The 17,066-nt window shown below is 37.4% G+C and overlaps 1 protein-coding gene across 1 annotated transcript in view; it reads right to left on the bottom strand.

Annotated features, from left to right (window-relative positions):
- Positions 1-17,066, bottom strand: part of PTPN3 (protein tyrosine phosphatase non-receptor type 3) — a 127,085-nt gene that overhangs the window by 53,794 nt on the left and 56,225 nt on the right. Inside the window, exons 9-11 of the mRNA XM_050891070.1 lie at positions 11,812-11,899; positions 5,883-5,971; positions 517-580 (exon numbers count right to left, since the gene is read on the bottom strand). Coding sequence (XP_050747027.1) covers positions 517-580; positions 5,883-5,971; positions 11,812-11,899 — 241 coding nt within the window. The remainder of the gene's footprint in view (positions 1-516; positions 581-5,882; positions 5,972-11,811; positions 11,900-17,066) is intronic.

The following is a 17,066-nucleotide window of genomic DNA, read 5'->3' as shown; positions in this document are numbered from 1 at the left end:
TCCTTCACCTGCAGAGCTCTCCTTTTCTCCAGGAACCTTCCTTTCTCCCAGAACTCTGAGCCCCATAAGCAGAAGGGACCTCACAAAGTCCTCCTGGATGGGATAAGCAGCTGTTTAGTAGATTCACTGCATTGAGGAACTCTACAGGGCAGGGAGAGCATCAAAGAGCAGAGCAGCAGATGATTGCAAGAAAAGGGAAATATACTAGGTTACTAAATACTGAAGAAAGGATGAAGATCTGCATTTCCCCCAAGTCTCCAAGGGAGAAGAAACCTGCATGGGAAAGATACAGTCCAACAGCCTGACTATGGAAGGATTCAATGTTGGAAACGAAACAAAAATGGGAAACAGAGCAAGGATAAGAGGACCAAAATAGCAAGGGCAAGTTAACAAAACAGAATTTCAAAGGCAAGTTACCACAGCAGAGCCTTTTGATCAGTGGTTTGTTGTCTTAACATTTAAGGTGAAAAATTGAACATGACTACTTGAGCAAAATAAAATTAAATGACTACTTACATGTTTTTGCCGTTGTTGTATAAAAAACTTTTTCCTTTTAAAGGAAATTTTTAATATGTTCACCCTGAAAGAAAGAAACAGACCATGAAATACTAAACAATGTTTAGAGGGATAAAACAATGAAAAATAATACCACGTACAGTGAGCCTAAAAGATTATAGCTGGTAAATATTCAATGAATAATATGCAGCCATCTCCTGTGTTGAGTGACAAATAGATGTCAAGAAACTCAAAGGAAAAATTTTAGCTAAGAAGGAAAGGCCTTCTTAAAATTGAGATTCTACCTCATTCACTCTTTAAATAGTTCACATAGCAATTCTCTCCCACCAAATCTATTCTTGCAGCAAAAACTTGATGACATCCTTTACTAAGCTGCACAAATGTTAAACGTGTCAAGTTTGTATAACTTCAGAATCATATGACAACTGTGACTAAAGGAACAAAATTTAAGACCTTAATGACATGACAAGGTTGGTCATACAACACCTGAAATTTCCCAGAGACTTCACAGAAGTGGCTTCATAATGTGAAAAATATATGTACTTGTATTAATAACTAAAGAAACATTGTAGTTAAAACCATAATTGTAGAAGGATGAAAACTGTAAGAATGAGAGTTAATATATTTTTCACTTCCATTATTAACATTGCTACATAATTTATGTGGTAATTTTATACAGAACTGTACATCTCTTTTCTATATATAAGTAGTATGAATAAAGATTTTCTAAGGTAAGGATTACAACTGGAATTGGTGCTAAAGCAATTTTCATTTTAATTATATGCTTATCAGTTTTGCTAAATTAAACAAACTTCTAGGTACCCACGCACCTTCCTACAGCAAAACAAGATTTGTCTGAAATACCTAAATTTTTCTCTGCAATACTTCTACTTCAATAACTGAAAACCTACGCATTGTGGAAAAAGAAATCTGTGATCTGTGATCAGCTGGAATCATATGGATGCCTTGGGAAAGCTATTTAAGGTCTGATCAAGTCATATCTGCCTGAAAAAACACCATGAAAGGGTTTTGGAAGGTTGCTGCTACAAGTGTCAGAATATTCTCGTGAACTGATAACATTTCACAGCACCTTAGATCTCATCAGGTATGAACTATATTGAAAGTCATCTCAGTTCTTACCACATTTTTTGCATCACTCTCAGCAAGTGGGACAATGGCATATCATTCATTCCCCACTGCCCATGAGAGAGATGTTCTTCAGTTATAGAGCAACATCCTTCATTGATACAGGAGAGTATATTTGCCAGTTACAAAAAAGAAAGGTAATGGAATGAACAATCCCCCCTCCTGCACAAAAGAGGTCGAAAACGTGTGCCCGTTTCTGAAAATGCTTTTCTCCATCAGTTACAGAACCACAAAGAAACAGGAATTTCATTAATAGTATTCTTTGGTGACCAGGCAAATTGTTGTGCAAGATAATGGAAAGTTGAAATCATATCCAACTCTCCTGTTAGGCCAACACTTGCGCCATTTGACTTGCTGCCTCAAACATTAAAGATCTGTATTGCTTGTCTAAAAGTTCTGGATTCTGAACTTCCCGATAAGTCATATAAACTTTCAGTTGTATTTACTGAGATGCAACTTATTTATATATAAATCCTTTCTTAATCCCAGTGCTACTCTACCTGAACCAGTACCACTCAAGTTTTGTGCTTCTGGTTCTTTCTTACCACATTTCTTGACTCAGATTAGACTTCAACAAGTAAGTTTTTGGAGTCATTCTCAGTTTACACAGTTGCTGTCATGGTCTGTTCTTACCCTAACATACAGCCAGCAGAAATGTAGGACACAGAAAACTAACCTTGCAGACTAAGCAAAAAACCCTCCACCCGACAACAAAAAGGTAGCCAACATCCCAAAATACCAAAACTCTCTCAATCTCTCTCCTCTCCCCCCGCCCCCTTTTTTTTAAAAAAAAAAAAAACATGATTCACTGCATGACCACATAATGACTTCAACCTGAATCAGGGCTTTACATCTCTTATTTTGACTCTCCTCTAAGTAGAGCATCTGTCTCAATTCCATTCATTCTTCTTAAAGTACAACTAAACCTATTTAATTCAGTGACAAAGAACACTTGCTAATCTGACAGTTTTATTTAACATTAACTAAAAATCTTTTGCAATGTTACGCCTACAAGTTGAGTGAATGTTCACATATAGCAGAATCCACAAAAAATCCAAGAGATTAAGGTATCAAAGGATTTAGATTTAACAAGTGCTTGAAGATGCCACATCCAAAACATGATCGGAATAGAATGCAGTTACTCTTATTCTAATTGGTGGCTCTGCTGCCCTTATCACTCACCAATAATCTGTCCAGTGACTATGCAACATTCACAAATCATTAAACTTCACAGTTCACTTGTAAAATGCTCAATACTTGGAGCATATTAATAATCATACATCTTTTGGGTCCCATCTTCCTATAATTCACAAGGGTCAAAATAGATTTGTCACTTAGTGGGCAACAGAATTATTCATTTCTGATCAAATTGGCAGTTCTGTCCTAGCACTTAGTACTAACAGCTGGTATTTTTGACTTGAAGCAAAAATGTTTCTTTAGCTGTAAGTCTTATACTTTGGCACTGGAAGATTCAGCAGGAAAGATTCTGTCAAATTTGCTATGCAAGGCTGTTGAGTTGTTCTTTAAATTTGAACTAGCAATGTAGAATGTATTCCTCTAGCAGTTTCTCTGAAGTTTTCAAAACAAAGAAACTGCATACACTAAATAGCATTTAATATATAACCTTAATTGCTGCTGATATATAGAGTGCTTGTATGTTTTTTCCATTAACATAATATTTTACTTGCAAAACGAACTTGGAAATTATCACAAAACAGTCGAGCACTCCCAAGAATAACTTTCCAGAGCATATAAAATACTGTGTTAAATCCAGAGTTATTTTTTAAACCTGTCTTGACTCGCATTGCCTCTGACTGATCAGTCAGCTCCTTACGTAGGTTGCTTTGATTGAAAATCCTCCTTTTGCCAAGGCAGTACTCTCTCACTGCCTCTGTTCCTGAAAACTTTTGGTCCCCTTTGACTACTACCATATGGCATAGTTGTATTGTTGTCATCCACTAATGCTGCAGAGTATTTTACTTAAAGTTTTGGAAAGAGTGCTTTGATGGTGTTTGCTGCCACCTTGAGTTCTACCACATTTATGATGAAGCTTGCTTAGCCCATAGGAAAAACTACTTACTACAAATGGTGTTACATAAAAAGCCTAAATACCATTTCAATTATCTGAATGGGTTTGGTTTTTTTTTTTTTGCATTCTCAGGCATATACTGTTCTGTAAGGAATCTCCTTACCTGTATACCTTCAGCCCATCCAAGATAAACTAAAACTCCAGGCATTACAGAAATATATCCTGCTTTGAGGTCTAAAAAGAAATTGGAAGTGTATACTACAAACACAGCACAAGCTAGTCTGCTCTGGTGACTTTCCTTGTTTGCTTGTTTTGGGAGAGGGCAGGGAATGGACACCATTCGCACAAAGAATAATGACTAACTCATTCAAGAAACCAGAAATAAAATATCAAAAAGTTATCCCCTATGTAGTGAGTTTTTGCTCCTTTCAAGTTGAGAAGATATTTTTAGAGAAAGAGTAGGAAAGCTTGGAACAATTGCATTAACTGTCAGCTGAAAATACTGCTGCCTAAACCTCATATTTTAGAGTGGAAATTATTTGAACTGAAAAATCTGTGGGTTTTTTTTCCCCTTAATTTCTTTTTGTAAATGATGTTTTAGCATCTGTATTTTATTCCTCTGTGCTCTCCAGGAGTAAAAGTAGCACAGGAAGTTGTGGATTCCTCCTGTCTTGTGTGCTATAAAGCTCTCTTTCCCTTCCCTAAAAAATCATCTAGTCCTGGATTTTGAAATGCCATCGCTATGGTTTTCAGGAATAACTATTATCCATTTATACCTTAGGTCACTAAGTTGGCAGAACAAGACTTGCAAAAGACAGAAAATGTGCCTCCAGCTGGCAGTTTTTAAAACCTGCAGCTGTTTAAAGAAGCTGAGAGATTGACATATGAAAGGGCAGAAAAATGAAAGATAAAAGTCTTTTATGCTTTAGTGTGCATTAGAAATGGAAAAATACAAGATGTCACTGTGCTGTATGAGAGCATTATTGACATACATTTAGGATGGTTACAGTACATCCAAGTGAGTTGAAACACAACCCACTGCAAAGAAAAAAAGAAAAATCCAGAGACTGTGCAGTACATCTTCCACTAAAATTTAAATTGAAACTGATTTTATTGCTTTCCCATAGGAAATACCTGTTAGGTTGGGTTTGTAATGAAAGGATGGAATGACTCAAGTATTTAAGGAATATTGCTAAGAAGGACCTTTTTACATAATTAAGGGGCAAAAAGCAAGTACAACCCATTAGAATGCACTTTTCTGTCATGATTAAGAACACTATACCGTCTTACTGAAAACGTTCTCCACAAAACTGTTACAAATTATAGGAGGAAATTATGCATAACATGATAAAGCTATTATCAAGTATACAAAACAAATTCATACTTATTTTAAAAAAGAAAGACTGGGAAAAATTCTTTCTGATCCAATCCAAAAACCTTAAGGAAATGCCCAGCCTCCATATAATTTCTGACTTATGTTATTTTTAGTATGGTATAACTAATAAAGCCCATAAGTACTATAAATAATTATAGCTTAACTAATTTCTAATGTCATTCATGTTAGACTTCTTGTGCACATTGCTTCTTCATAGAGATTATTTTCTACAGCACTACCATGCATTCTAATGTTTTCTGTATCATAGAATAATGCAAAGGTCTCTCCCTCGGAGACTCCAAAACTTAACGTTATATAGCCTTGTTTGATGACATTTAAAAATTTGTCTAAATTATATTATCCTAGTTCCAGTAAATCTGAAACTCTAAGCAACACATTTTAAATTTCTTTTCCAAGAAGCAAATATCTTCTTGCTGAATGACAGGATAAAATGATCAGACCATTAGCTGTTGAGCTTTACTAGTAATACTGATTTTTTTTTTTTTTTTTTTTTAAAAGACATATTACTGGTTATAACAGCAGCAAATCTCTAAGCCCACAGGGTCCTCCTAATCATGTACTCACACCTGTATGTGAATTAACTTGATCAAGACTTCACACAGTGCAAGGAATTCAAAAGTCTTAGAGAATTAAAAGCCTAGGCAACAGGATTCATTTTTATCTCAACACAAGGAAACACCATGATGCCCCACAGAGAACAAAGTTTATGTGTTGTAGGCTTCTTTGGAATGTTAAAGCAAATGGAAGTAAGATTGAAAAGATCAGGCATATTTCCTTACTAGTAAGGGAATTTACCAGGGATAGAAGCTTGTGCAGATGAGTTTTCTATATACAGCAATTCCACCGGATGCAATCCCAATCATGAGATCTAGATTATGGAGATCCTGCAAAAGAAAAAATACTGTAAGAACACAGATGCAGTTTGTGCCATTCCCATTTATCTACTTACAAATTCATTTTCAAGTTTTCTGTACTGAAATTGCTACTCCTGAGGTAAAAATTCAATCGCATATTTGGATTTTTTTCCTCATGCATCTCTTTCCTTTGATGTTATCTACTAGGTATTATAAACTTTCACTCATTAAAACAAGTTATAATGTTCATCTTACTACACTAGATATCCTTTACGTCAGTATCAGACTAAATTTTCAAGTCCAGCCTTATTAATTTAACAATGGGAAGAAGTTGAAGTACTTCCCAAGATCAGTCAGGTAAATGTCACAGAATTTTGGGAACTGAACACAAATATGTCCTGATCCTAAGCTGTTTAAAAAGACAAAGGAAATAAGGAATTATTTTTTCCAAAAAGGTCTTAATCAACAAAGACTGGGCAGGAGGTGACCACAACTCTGCATATGAGAGTATGCTAGAGGAATATACACGTGTACATGAATATTTGATACACTAAACTGAATCCATTGTTAACTAAACCAAAAACTGTGCATTAGCTTAACACACTCAACTGGAAAAACAAATCCATAAATTTACAATCCTTTATAGGTATTGAGATACTCAAGAGCAAACACATGCTTCCATATAAGCAAATATGTGAGTTAAAAGAAAAAAAAAAGGGCGGGGGGGAGGATGCTGAATGGTCAATTTGAGTCTAAACCCAAACTGATGTTACAAAAGTTACAAATCTTGGCTTCCTATTTCTTTATGATCAACACATACGTTACTACACAAATTTCTAAACAGAGCTGAACACATGCATAAATCTGCATGTAAGTGTAGAACCCATTGGTTAAAACATCAGGTTTGACTCAAAGTAGTTTCAGACTATTTTGTAAAGGATGGTCAAAGGTAATGGATTCTCTTAAAGCCTTCAATAACTTAGCTGCTCCTCTAGATGGTACTCTGTGCTCAGTTAATACAGTTTTCTTGTATGCCCAATCCCCATTTTTCTTTATATTAGTAAGGTACAAAATAGAACAGGTAGTATGTGCTCTAACAATACTGTGGGAAGTCTACAATAAATCCTTTAAAAACAGTTGAATAGAAGCGTGATAGAAGCATATGAATGAATGAAGCTGAACCTAATTTGCAACATGATTTACAAACCTCCAGTGAAATACCAGAGCAGTTCATAGAGAATGAGCATAACCTATTTAATACATAGTGCATTAACACTGAATACTGACAAGATGAGAGGAATACCAGTCCTATCTCTGAGAGTATAATAAAAGAAAATCATTAGGTAGGTAGCAGTCCAAATACACTCAAGGTAGCCCAGAATCAGCTGAAATTATTAGTAATCCTCAGCAACCTGCTGCCCCACTTTGCCAAGAACTGCTGCTAGAGGAGCTGGTTGAATCTCCATCAGAAGAAACTCCTGAGCTGCCAGTTTATGCCAGCATAATACAGGAATCCAGAATTGACACCCCTTTATTTTCATACTTGGGGAGAAAACTGAGGTGTTTCAGGAGATTAATTGCATGTAATTTAGCTGCCCATGCCATGATACAGCCAACCTAAAGCAGGGCAGAAACCTGTATTATTAGCGCTTGGAGCTTACTCCAGGTTCCTGCTTTTGAAAATAAATACTATGAAGAAAAAACAGGTTTAGGAGAAAAAGCTGAAAACCTACATGATTTAGCAGAAATAAAGGATGAGCTAAACACTTGATAGAGATTAATTAGGCTAAACTACTCTATTTTCTCCAGGAGCTTTGTCAGAACAAAGTTCATTCCCCACCCCCTCTGCCCCAGTCCAAAACACTAATCTCCCATGCTATTTGTTATAATGAATTCTCTTGTGTTAAACGTAAGAAATCCGAAAACAAGATTTTGGACTAGCATAAAGAAAGAGGGTCTCCCAAAAGAAAGATGATGTAGATGTGCAGTTATTTCCCTTTCAAAACTTCTATGCTGTTAAATTGCACAATTAAGAAATAACATGCATATATTTTTCTTTTTACCTGTTTCTTTATAATCATAAAAAAAAATTACAAAGGTAAAAATGATCATGCCAGGCATCTGGCTAGTTAAATACTGATTTACATTTGGTTTCATTTACAGTTACCATCTGGATTTTTGTAGATATGGAAATAATATTGATTCTACAAATTTCCTATCTTCGTGTCTCTGAGTAAAAATGAAAGATGAGTTAACATCAGACTAATTATCAGGCAGATGAGATAGTGGTCCAGAGTCAAAAGAAGATTAAGAATTCAAGAAATCTCAATACAGTTTTAAGGTATTGAATTCACTCTCCTGAGTTTCTTAACATTATTTCATTTTTGAATATTACAATTTTAGCAATTCAGATTTATCCTCAGAGAAAAGCAGAAGTGTTTGCAGATGAAAACTGAGCTCAGATTAATTCACTAATGGAAGTTTCATGTTTAGCAAGTTGCTAAAAAGAAAGCTCACACTTGACTTCTGCAAAATATTTAACTTTGTACCACAAAACATTAAAATTAAGGAAACTAGATATTCATCCGTTCTTCAAGAAACATTAACCAAAAGTATCCCAGTCTCAACCACCAGTACAGGAGCACCAGCTTCTTTTGGCCATTAGTATAAAAGCCAGGTGTTACCTGGTTCCTCTGCCATACACAACCTAAGAGGACTAAGACTATTTTAGCAGCAAAGAGCTGAGTCATAAGGATCCACAGAGATAAAGCTTTCAAAAAGCCACAGTTTAACTAGTCCCTGCTAGATCTGTTCAAAGCACTGGGATCTGACAAAACTGGAGGGGTGATTTAAGACCAGTACTAAGTGGGGCGAGGATATCAAGAGGCATGGCAAACCTCCCTGCCAAAGCTGGGGTATAACATGGTAGCCTCTGTGAAGAAGCAGCATATTGTGGGGGGAGGTATCTATCTAACCTTCACTACAAACTTCAGAAATAGACTGTTTCAAACTTCAGAAAAGTGTCATTTACAGCCAATACAGGCTACCAGATGAGACCAAATGTTGAGGAATATTCTTCCGCAGGACTGCTGCAGCACAGGCAAAGCACTCAGCAAATGGAAGACTATCTACCAGAAGACAGTGCCGAGAATGTCCACTCTGATATAATCCAGTGCTGTCACTTTTCTTATAGGCCTTCAAGAGCATAATCAATGATAACGTGTTGGTTGAAAGGTTTGTCTCATGGTATTCAGTTCAAACAATGACTTGTAACCGATGTTTCGGAAGTACAAAACTCCAGAGACAACCAATCACACCTCTACTAATAACCCCCCTTCTCAGCTTCCAGCAATTTACAGCTAGAGGATTTCCTGGATCAGAAGCTTTTTGTATGTTTAATGGACTCCAGTGAATCATTGTTCCACTGAACTGCCTAACTGCTCTTGATACCTATTTCAGCTTGGGCATCCATTAAAATAGCAATAATACTCACAGTTCAATTGCAGCCCTATGGAAAAAGTTCCTTTTGCTTAAACCTGTCTCTTTCTAGGGAGACTGAAGCTCCTTAAATCTTTTACTACCAAAGCAAAAAAATAATAATAAAAAATTGTTTGTTATTCACGTTCTCCATGCTGTTCACCTGTTACAGAAGGCTTTTCCTTAAAACATTTGTGATTGTTATCCTTCTCTATACTTTCCTTATTCCATTACCCACTTTGAGATAAGGAAGGGAGAGGAAGAACAAAATTCAACATTCAAATTATATCAAAACACAGATTTAAAAGGTGGCATGACATTTTCTATTTTGCTTTCTATTTCTTTCCTAGTAGCTTCTAATTGTCTAGACGTTCAGTTCAAGTGCTAGAAAAAACAGACCACTTCAAATATTTTCATCCTTCAAAAAATTGAATTGTGATACAAATATTAATTTGGACTGAAACAGTAGCAAGATGGTCTGCATCTTAGCAGCCTGGAATAGAAAAGGCTTTGATTCAAATCTGTACTCTATTTGATTCAGATCACAGTTTGGCGTCAGGCAGAGTAGGGGCTCATGACTAATATTCTGACAACCCGTGAGCCCCAGGTCATTAAATATGAAACAATGCACTGGGGAGAAAAAAAAAAAAAAACAACAACATTGTTTAAGCAGGTATCTCCAGAAGGTATTTCTACTCAGATAGAGTAACCCAGTACACTGCAATGAAATTTCATTTAATTGAAAATGTCTGAACCCACTCTAAGCTACTCAGCACTGGTATGACCACTACTGACATCCTGCATGTAGTTCAGTGGCCCACATCTCTGGAAGGATGTTGGAAATTGAAGAACTTTCAGAAACAGCATCCCATGAATATTAAGAGCATAGCCTCATGGTGAAAGTCTGGGAACTTAAGTTGGCATATCAAAATACTAGGCTACAACAGAAGTTAAAAGGCCTAGACTGATCAAGTTAAGTGCATATAGGGAAATCTCAAGTGTGACAGTAAAGGGTTCTTCAATACAGCAGAAAGCTGACAGATGACCCAATGGACACACAACGAACCCAGACAAAGTCAGATTTAATAAGATGCCTATTTACCATTTAAAGATAATCACCTTATTAGAAATTGGGAAGGCTTTTACATTGTCAGAAGACACAAGAACATAAGATATTCGTTCACATATGCTAGATTGCTTACTCACAACCAATGTATGTGGACCAAGATATTTGATCACCTTTAACAGTTGTCAGATAACAGTTGCCTCTCCTGATACTCATATCAGATGGTATGAGCATAGACAGTTCATATTTTGATCACTTCAATTATTTCCTTTCCATTGTACTTTTCCCTATCCTTAAAAAAGGCCTCTACTGTTTGAGCATTGTATTTCATGAATATGAATGTAATTACAGTCGCTTTATACAGGAGTACTTTAGAAATTCTTAGAAATCTAATGCAACACTCACTTCTTTGTGGTAGCATAAAGAAAAAAAAACAGAAAAAACATCACGCTGAAGGAAGAAAATGACCTTTTCTATCCCTTCCATCATTAAAGAAATTGATGATTTTTTTCATTAAAATTCTCGGTGTCAGGATTATTATTAACAAATCTCAGAAAAATGTTAGGAAAAACAGTAGTCAGCTTCATTTAGGAAATCAGTCATCTGCACTACACTTCATTAAGTTTTTATACTACAAGCTTTATGCTAAAATAATTTGCTATTACATAAAAGCACAAATGGTAACTTGCACACTAGGATGCAACTAAAAAAAAAAAAAGTATTTTGGGGATTCGTCTCAGACAGCTAGTATAATCAAACAATCAAATCCCAGTAGCCAGTGAAATACTAGGACGTGTTTCTTATCAATGCACACCCTGTATCTGAAAGATCTCAAATACATTTTTAGTGGTCATCTTCCACACTGTTAAATACTGCTTAGATTTAACCTGTAGCCAGGGAATACAGGAATTAAAAAAAAAAAAAACGAAAAACAAAAAACCCCAAACAAACCAATACTATATTCTTAAGACTGTGTTAGAAATTCAGAGAAAGTAAACTCTTAAAACACTTGCCAACTACATCATAGCATTAAACACAGCATTCATTTTCTTTCATGCTAAGACATTAATAAACCTTAGTAAAATTATTAAGTAAAATATATTGCAGTATTGAAACAATTTATCTTAAAAATACATTGTTACTCTTTCGAGGAGATCTAGCTTATCTGGTTGAAATTCCAGCACTTATGTTACACAGAAATTACTGAAAAATTACCCAACTCTTTAAAGTCAATATTTAAATGCTACTGTTTTTACTGCTATTAAGAACATGTAAAAAAAGGCATATAATTTTTTTTTCCAAGTGAATAATCACAATGTAAACATACTCTACCACTGTGCAATTCCACTCCATAGAATTCAAGTGTTCGTGCTATATTTATGTAGCAGGACTCTGCTTCAGATTGCTTGAGGCCACTAAAAGAGGGGGAAAAAAAAAAACCACATATGCACCATAGTCAAAAATAAAAGACATGATATTATATTTATTCCAAATGCAGAAAAACAGAATAATCCCACATCCCGGTGTCTGACAAATAAACCTCATTAACTAGTGCCATAATTTCTTCACTGGTGAAGGCTCTCCTAAACTCCTCTCAAAAATCGAGCAAATTATACCCAAATACCTTAGCCATTCTGGACCAGTTCTTTTCAGAAAAATCATTTGTATCTGTTTTGTTTAAAGGGATGAGGAAACTATTCCCCTATAAAAGTTTCCTTTATAACAAGAAGCTGTATCTGTAAATATTCTACATTGCATAGTCTCTCAGAAGGAAGTAATTTAGAAGAAAGATTAGAAGCAGGAATGTACTAAAAAAATAAGGGGGAGAAAAGATTAAATAAATTGAAGTTATGAAACTCAGTGAGGAAAAGCCATCTGAGTTTATCTATAATCTCTAAGTCCTAAAATACTTTTTTCTCACGCTGCTAGATATGAAATGTACTGCAAGACTTACAAGGACTCTATCTTCCGGTCTTCTAGAAAGCTTCTATGATTCTGAGACTTTTCTCCAGTTTTTTTTCCAAAAACTCAAAAATCCCCACACCTCAAATAAACAGATTATATATCTTCATGGAAGGGCTACATGGAATCTACTAGGTGTTTTAAAAACCAAAGAATCCAACAGTAATCCCTGCCTAGCTGGTTCCCCTATGCAGTCTACTGATTATTCATCCGAGAGGAACGCAATGTGGCCTAAACAAGATTCCTTTAGGCATGATAACGAAAGTAGCCCTTTCCAATAAATTGCAGGGCCAAGACCAGTCAAGAACCGATCAGACAAGAGGCAGTTCTAACCTGGAATCTGCCATAGCCTATTACTGACATTGTGCTGTGCCCACAGTGATCCTGGTCTCACAGCACAGATCAGCGATTCAGGCACTACAGCGCGTTCGAGTAACTGTAAGAACAGAGGCTGAGGGATGCGTGTAGTATCTACACACAGCTAAGTAGAAAAGACATCTGATATCATCCTATCATATCTGCAACTAAGTGCAGGTAAAAACAACTCTTTGCTAGGTGAGCTTCCAAGATGACACGCATAAAATTACGTTAATCAAATGCAATTTAAATACAACCCATAAAAAGCTGACATAACATTGTGTTATGTTAAGAACTCCAGGTACAAAGGCATTCCACATAAGGCAGTAATTCTCATTTTTAAAAGGGGCTTTACCTCAAAAAGGTGGACGTCTATGACTTCCAATTAATATCCATCCTTTCAAATTCCAGGCCATCAAAATACTACACCCTGAAACAGCCACTCTAGGAAATATTACATCATGCTCCGTGAAACCGAAAGTTACCTTGAACTGGAAAGCCATTGCCAGCAGCATGGCTTGAGGATGTCACAATATTGGAAAAAAGAGCAAAGACAAAAAAAAAAAAAAAAAAGAGCTGTTTGTCACAATCCTGAGATAAACTGCTTACTCAGATCTACATCTACAGTGACTAATGTCACCTTGATTTTGAAAAACATTAGTAGACCTTATCTCTTTCACTGTGTCAGAAAGGTAGAGAAAAAGAACTACAAAATGACCATGTTGTTATACAACAGGATGCTGAATATGTTTGCAAGAGTACATTATTTTCATTTTTTAAATTTTGATCAAGAACTTCGCTCAGAAAGATGGGGAAAATCTGTTGCACACCAACAAGATATTCCTGCAAATTTTAATTCTCAATTTGCATACACCATCTACACCAGACTAATCAAGCCTTGTGTCTTGAAGGGCCAACAAGAAAAAGTATCTCAGCACAGACTTAGGTTTTTTTCTTGTTGTTGTTACACCTCCCTACTCAATTAGAGATGAAAACCTTGAGGTCCCTAAGCAGGTGGAAGTTACTTGGTGAGATAAACAGGCAAGAGGAAACTGGTCTTCGTGTCTCTTTCCAATTTTTGTAGCTGTTGATACCCAAGGGCTAACAAACATCATCTGGAATATAAGCATCATATGAAGTTTCAAATGCAACCCTCTCCTCAAACTGATGGCTAGATCTAGCAAGCACTATGAAAACATTACCAATTTGGATAACATCCACATCCTAAGACTTCAGGCTGCTTACGTACTAAGCAAAAAACGGTAAGAAAACCTTGTTAGAACAAACTACATACAGAAAAATCTCCCTATGGATTTAGGGATGAACACAGAAGGAAAATTTCTGAAGCGATACCAGTTCAATATGACAACAGTTGCTTTCTCAACAGCTACCTACTGTCCACTGAATAGTGTCTGATATGAACATGTTCATAGAACTACTTTCTCAGATTTTGCAAAACAACATAAAAACTAGCTAAAGAAAGACTTGCATTGAGCAACAACATACAAAACATAACATGGCTTCTCAAGTCTGTATCTGTTTCAGCAATTCTAGCTTTTTCTTTTTCCTTTGTGAAAGTTTCCCAAAGGATAGACACTAAAGAATGAAAAAGGACAGATGTTTATAGGGCTGGCTTTGCAATCCTGTAATCTAAGAATGCCAATTTAAAAGCGATAATAATTTACAGATATCCCATATGGGCTACAGCAAATAGTTATTTACTCCAGATCAGTAGAAATATCATTCCAAAACAACACTGTTCTCCTCAAACTGTAAGAAGATAAATTCTCCCTTTCTATCTTTCCTTCTCAGAAGGCCTGGTGAACACCAGAACCATTCTTGTCAAGTATGTTACTGGCACTGATCTAGTCAAAACCATGTCTCAGACATAAGTATTCACTATGAATGCCAAAGGAAGATGCAAGAAATACTGCCAGGATATACAATAATTTGTCTGCCTCTCTGCACTCCGAAATAAATAAGCCTGAAGAGCTAAGTTTCAAAAAAGGTGGTAAAACAATAAAGAAACATTTTTGCCAGTCCAGTCTATTCAAGTATTTTTATTCAGAACTTCAATTACCACCACCTATATGAATTCAAATACAGCAGTTAAACTTCTCAGTCATCAAGGCTTCACTCTACCAAAAACACTCACTGAAAGCATCAATTTCACTGAAAGGACCCAGAAAAGAAAGGAGTCTTTCCAACAGACCCTTTGTCTAGACCAATGGTAACTTCTAGTCTTTTCTCTGCAGGAAATAACCAGCGTTATATCTCTGACTACGATAGCACTAAATACATGAGTTCAACCCAACCACTTCAAGACTCTTCAGAATCTTCCCTCAGTGGTCTCTGAGACAATTGCTTCCTAAAGACAAGCAGATTTATTCATGCCTCTGTATTGGGTTTGCGTGGCAAGGTTTTGGGGGGGGGGGGGGGGGCGGCTACAGGGGTGGCTTCTGTGAGAAGCTGCTAGAAGCTTCCCCTATGTCCAATAAAGTTAATGCCAGCTGGCTCCAAGACGGACCCACCGCTGGCCAAGGCCGAGCCAATCAGCAACAGTGGTAGTGTCTCTGTGATAACATATTTAAGAAAGGGAAAAGAAGTTACAGGGGAGTAGTTGTTGCAGCCAGAGAGAGGAGTGAGAAGATGTGAGAGGAACAACTCTGCAGACACCAAGGGCAGTGAAGGAGGGGGAGGAGGTGCTCCAGGCGCCAGAGCAGAGATTCCCCTGCAGCCTGTGGAGAAGACCATGGTGAGGCAGGCTGTCCCCCTGCAGCTCATGGAGGTCCACAGTGGAGCAGATATCCACCTGTGGAGGACCCCACACCGGAGCAGGTGGATGCCTGAAGGACGCTGTGACCCTGTGGGAAGCCCATGCTGGAGCACGCTCCTGGCAGGACCTGCGGACCTGTGGAGAGAGGAGCCCGCGCTGAAGCAGGTTTGCTGGCAGGACTTGTGACACTGCGGGGGACCCATGCTGGAGCAGCCTGTTCCTGAAAGACTGCACCCCATGGAAGGGACCCACGTGTGGAGCAGTTCGTGAAGAACTGCAGCCTGTGGGAAGAACTCACATTGGAGAAGTTCGTGGAGGACTGTCTCCCGTGGGAGGACCCCACACTGGAGCAGGGGAAGAGTGTGAGGAGTCCTCCCCTGAGGAGGAAGGAGCAGCAGAAACAACGTGTGATGAACTGACTGCAACCCCCATTCCCCGTCCCCCTGCGCCGCTCGGGGGGGGAGGAGGTAGAGAAAATAAGGAGTAAAGTTAAGCCTGGGAAGAAAGGAGGGGTGGGGGGAAGGTGTTTTAAGATTTGGTTTTATTTCTCATTATCCTACTCTGATTTGACTAGTAATAAATTAAATTAATTTTTCCCCAAGTCGAGTCTGTTTTGCCCGTGACTGTAATTGGTGAGTGATCTCCCTGTCCTTATCTTGACCCACGAGCCTTTTGTTTTATTTTCTCTCCCCTGTCCAGTTGAGGAGGGGAGTGATAGAGTGGCTTTGGTGGGCACCTGGCATCCAGCCAGGGTCAACCCACCACAGCCTCCTACAAATCCTCCTCTAAAAACTTCTGAGCCCACTGGAAACTGCAAATTAATTTGGAAGGAGTAGAGGTCTGAGCTGTTGTGTTCCTGAACGTGAATGGCTAGGAAAGCAGTCCAGATTAGTACCGACACAGAGGGAACGGTTGCAGTTAGAGTTCAGTGGTTATCTCTCTTTTGCCCCATAAGTGACAAAGCAACACACATGTTTTGGACTGCTAGGCAGCACACATGAAGTTCAGAACTACTAACTACACCCACTAGCAGTAAAGAAACAATAGGGAGAGGTGAGAGTACTGAAAGATGACAAAAAAAGTCAAGGAACATCGGGGGAAGATGAAAATGGAGATAGTTCAGGGTATAAATCAAAAAAAACTAAGAGAGTGGGGAACGAGCTCTGCTGCAGTAAAGATACAGACAGAGAGAACAAGTCCATAGAGATTCGGATTTCATTTGCTCAAATGCTCACAGACAATTTCTTAAATTGGCATATTTGCATTCAGCTTGCGAGTATCTGATCAACACCACTAATTCTAAAGCTGCAGTCTTACAAGAGATAAATCAGTAGGGTCAGAAAAAGTAATTAACAGCGGACTGACTGGAATAATCTGTTGTAGCCTTTATATTGCACTCAGGAGAGTGGTGAGAAAGCACAATGTTAATTGAAGTGTTTAATGGTGAGGGTTTTTTTCCAGACAGGCAAAAAATCCATAGGATTTGA

Source organism: Gymnogyps californianus, chromosome 2 (assembly GCF_018139145.2).
Source record: "Gymnogyps californianus isolate 813 chromosome 2, ASM1813914v2, whole genome shotgun sequence".
Taxonomy (NCBI): Eukaryota; Metazoa; Chordata; class Aves; order Accipitriformes; family Cathartidae; genus Gymnogyps; species Gymnogyps californianus.
This window is presented reverse-complemented; position numbering and strand designations above follow the sequence as displayed.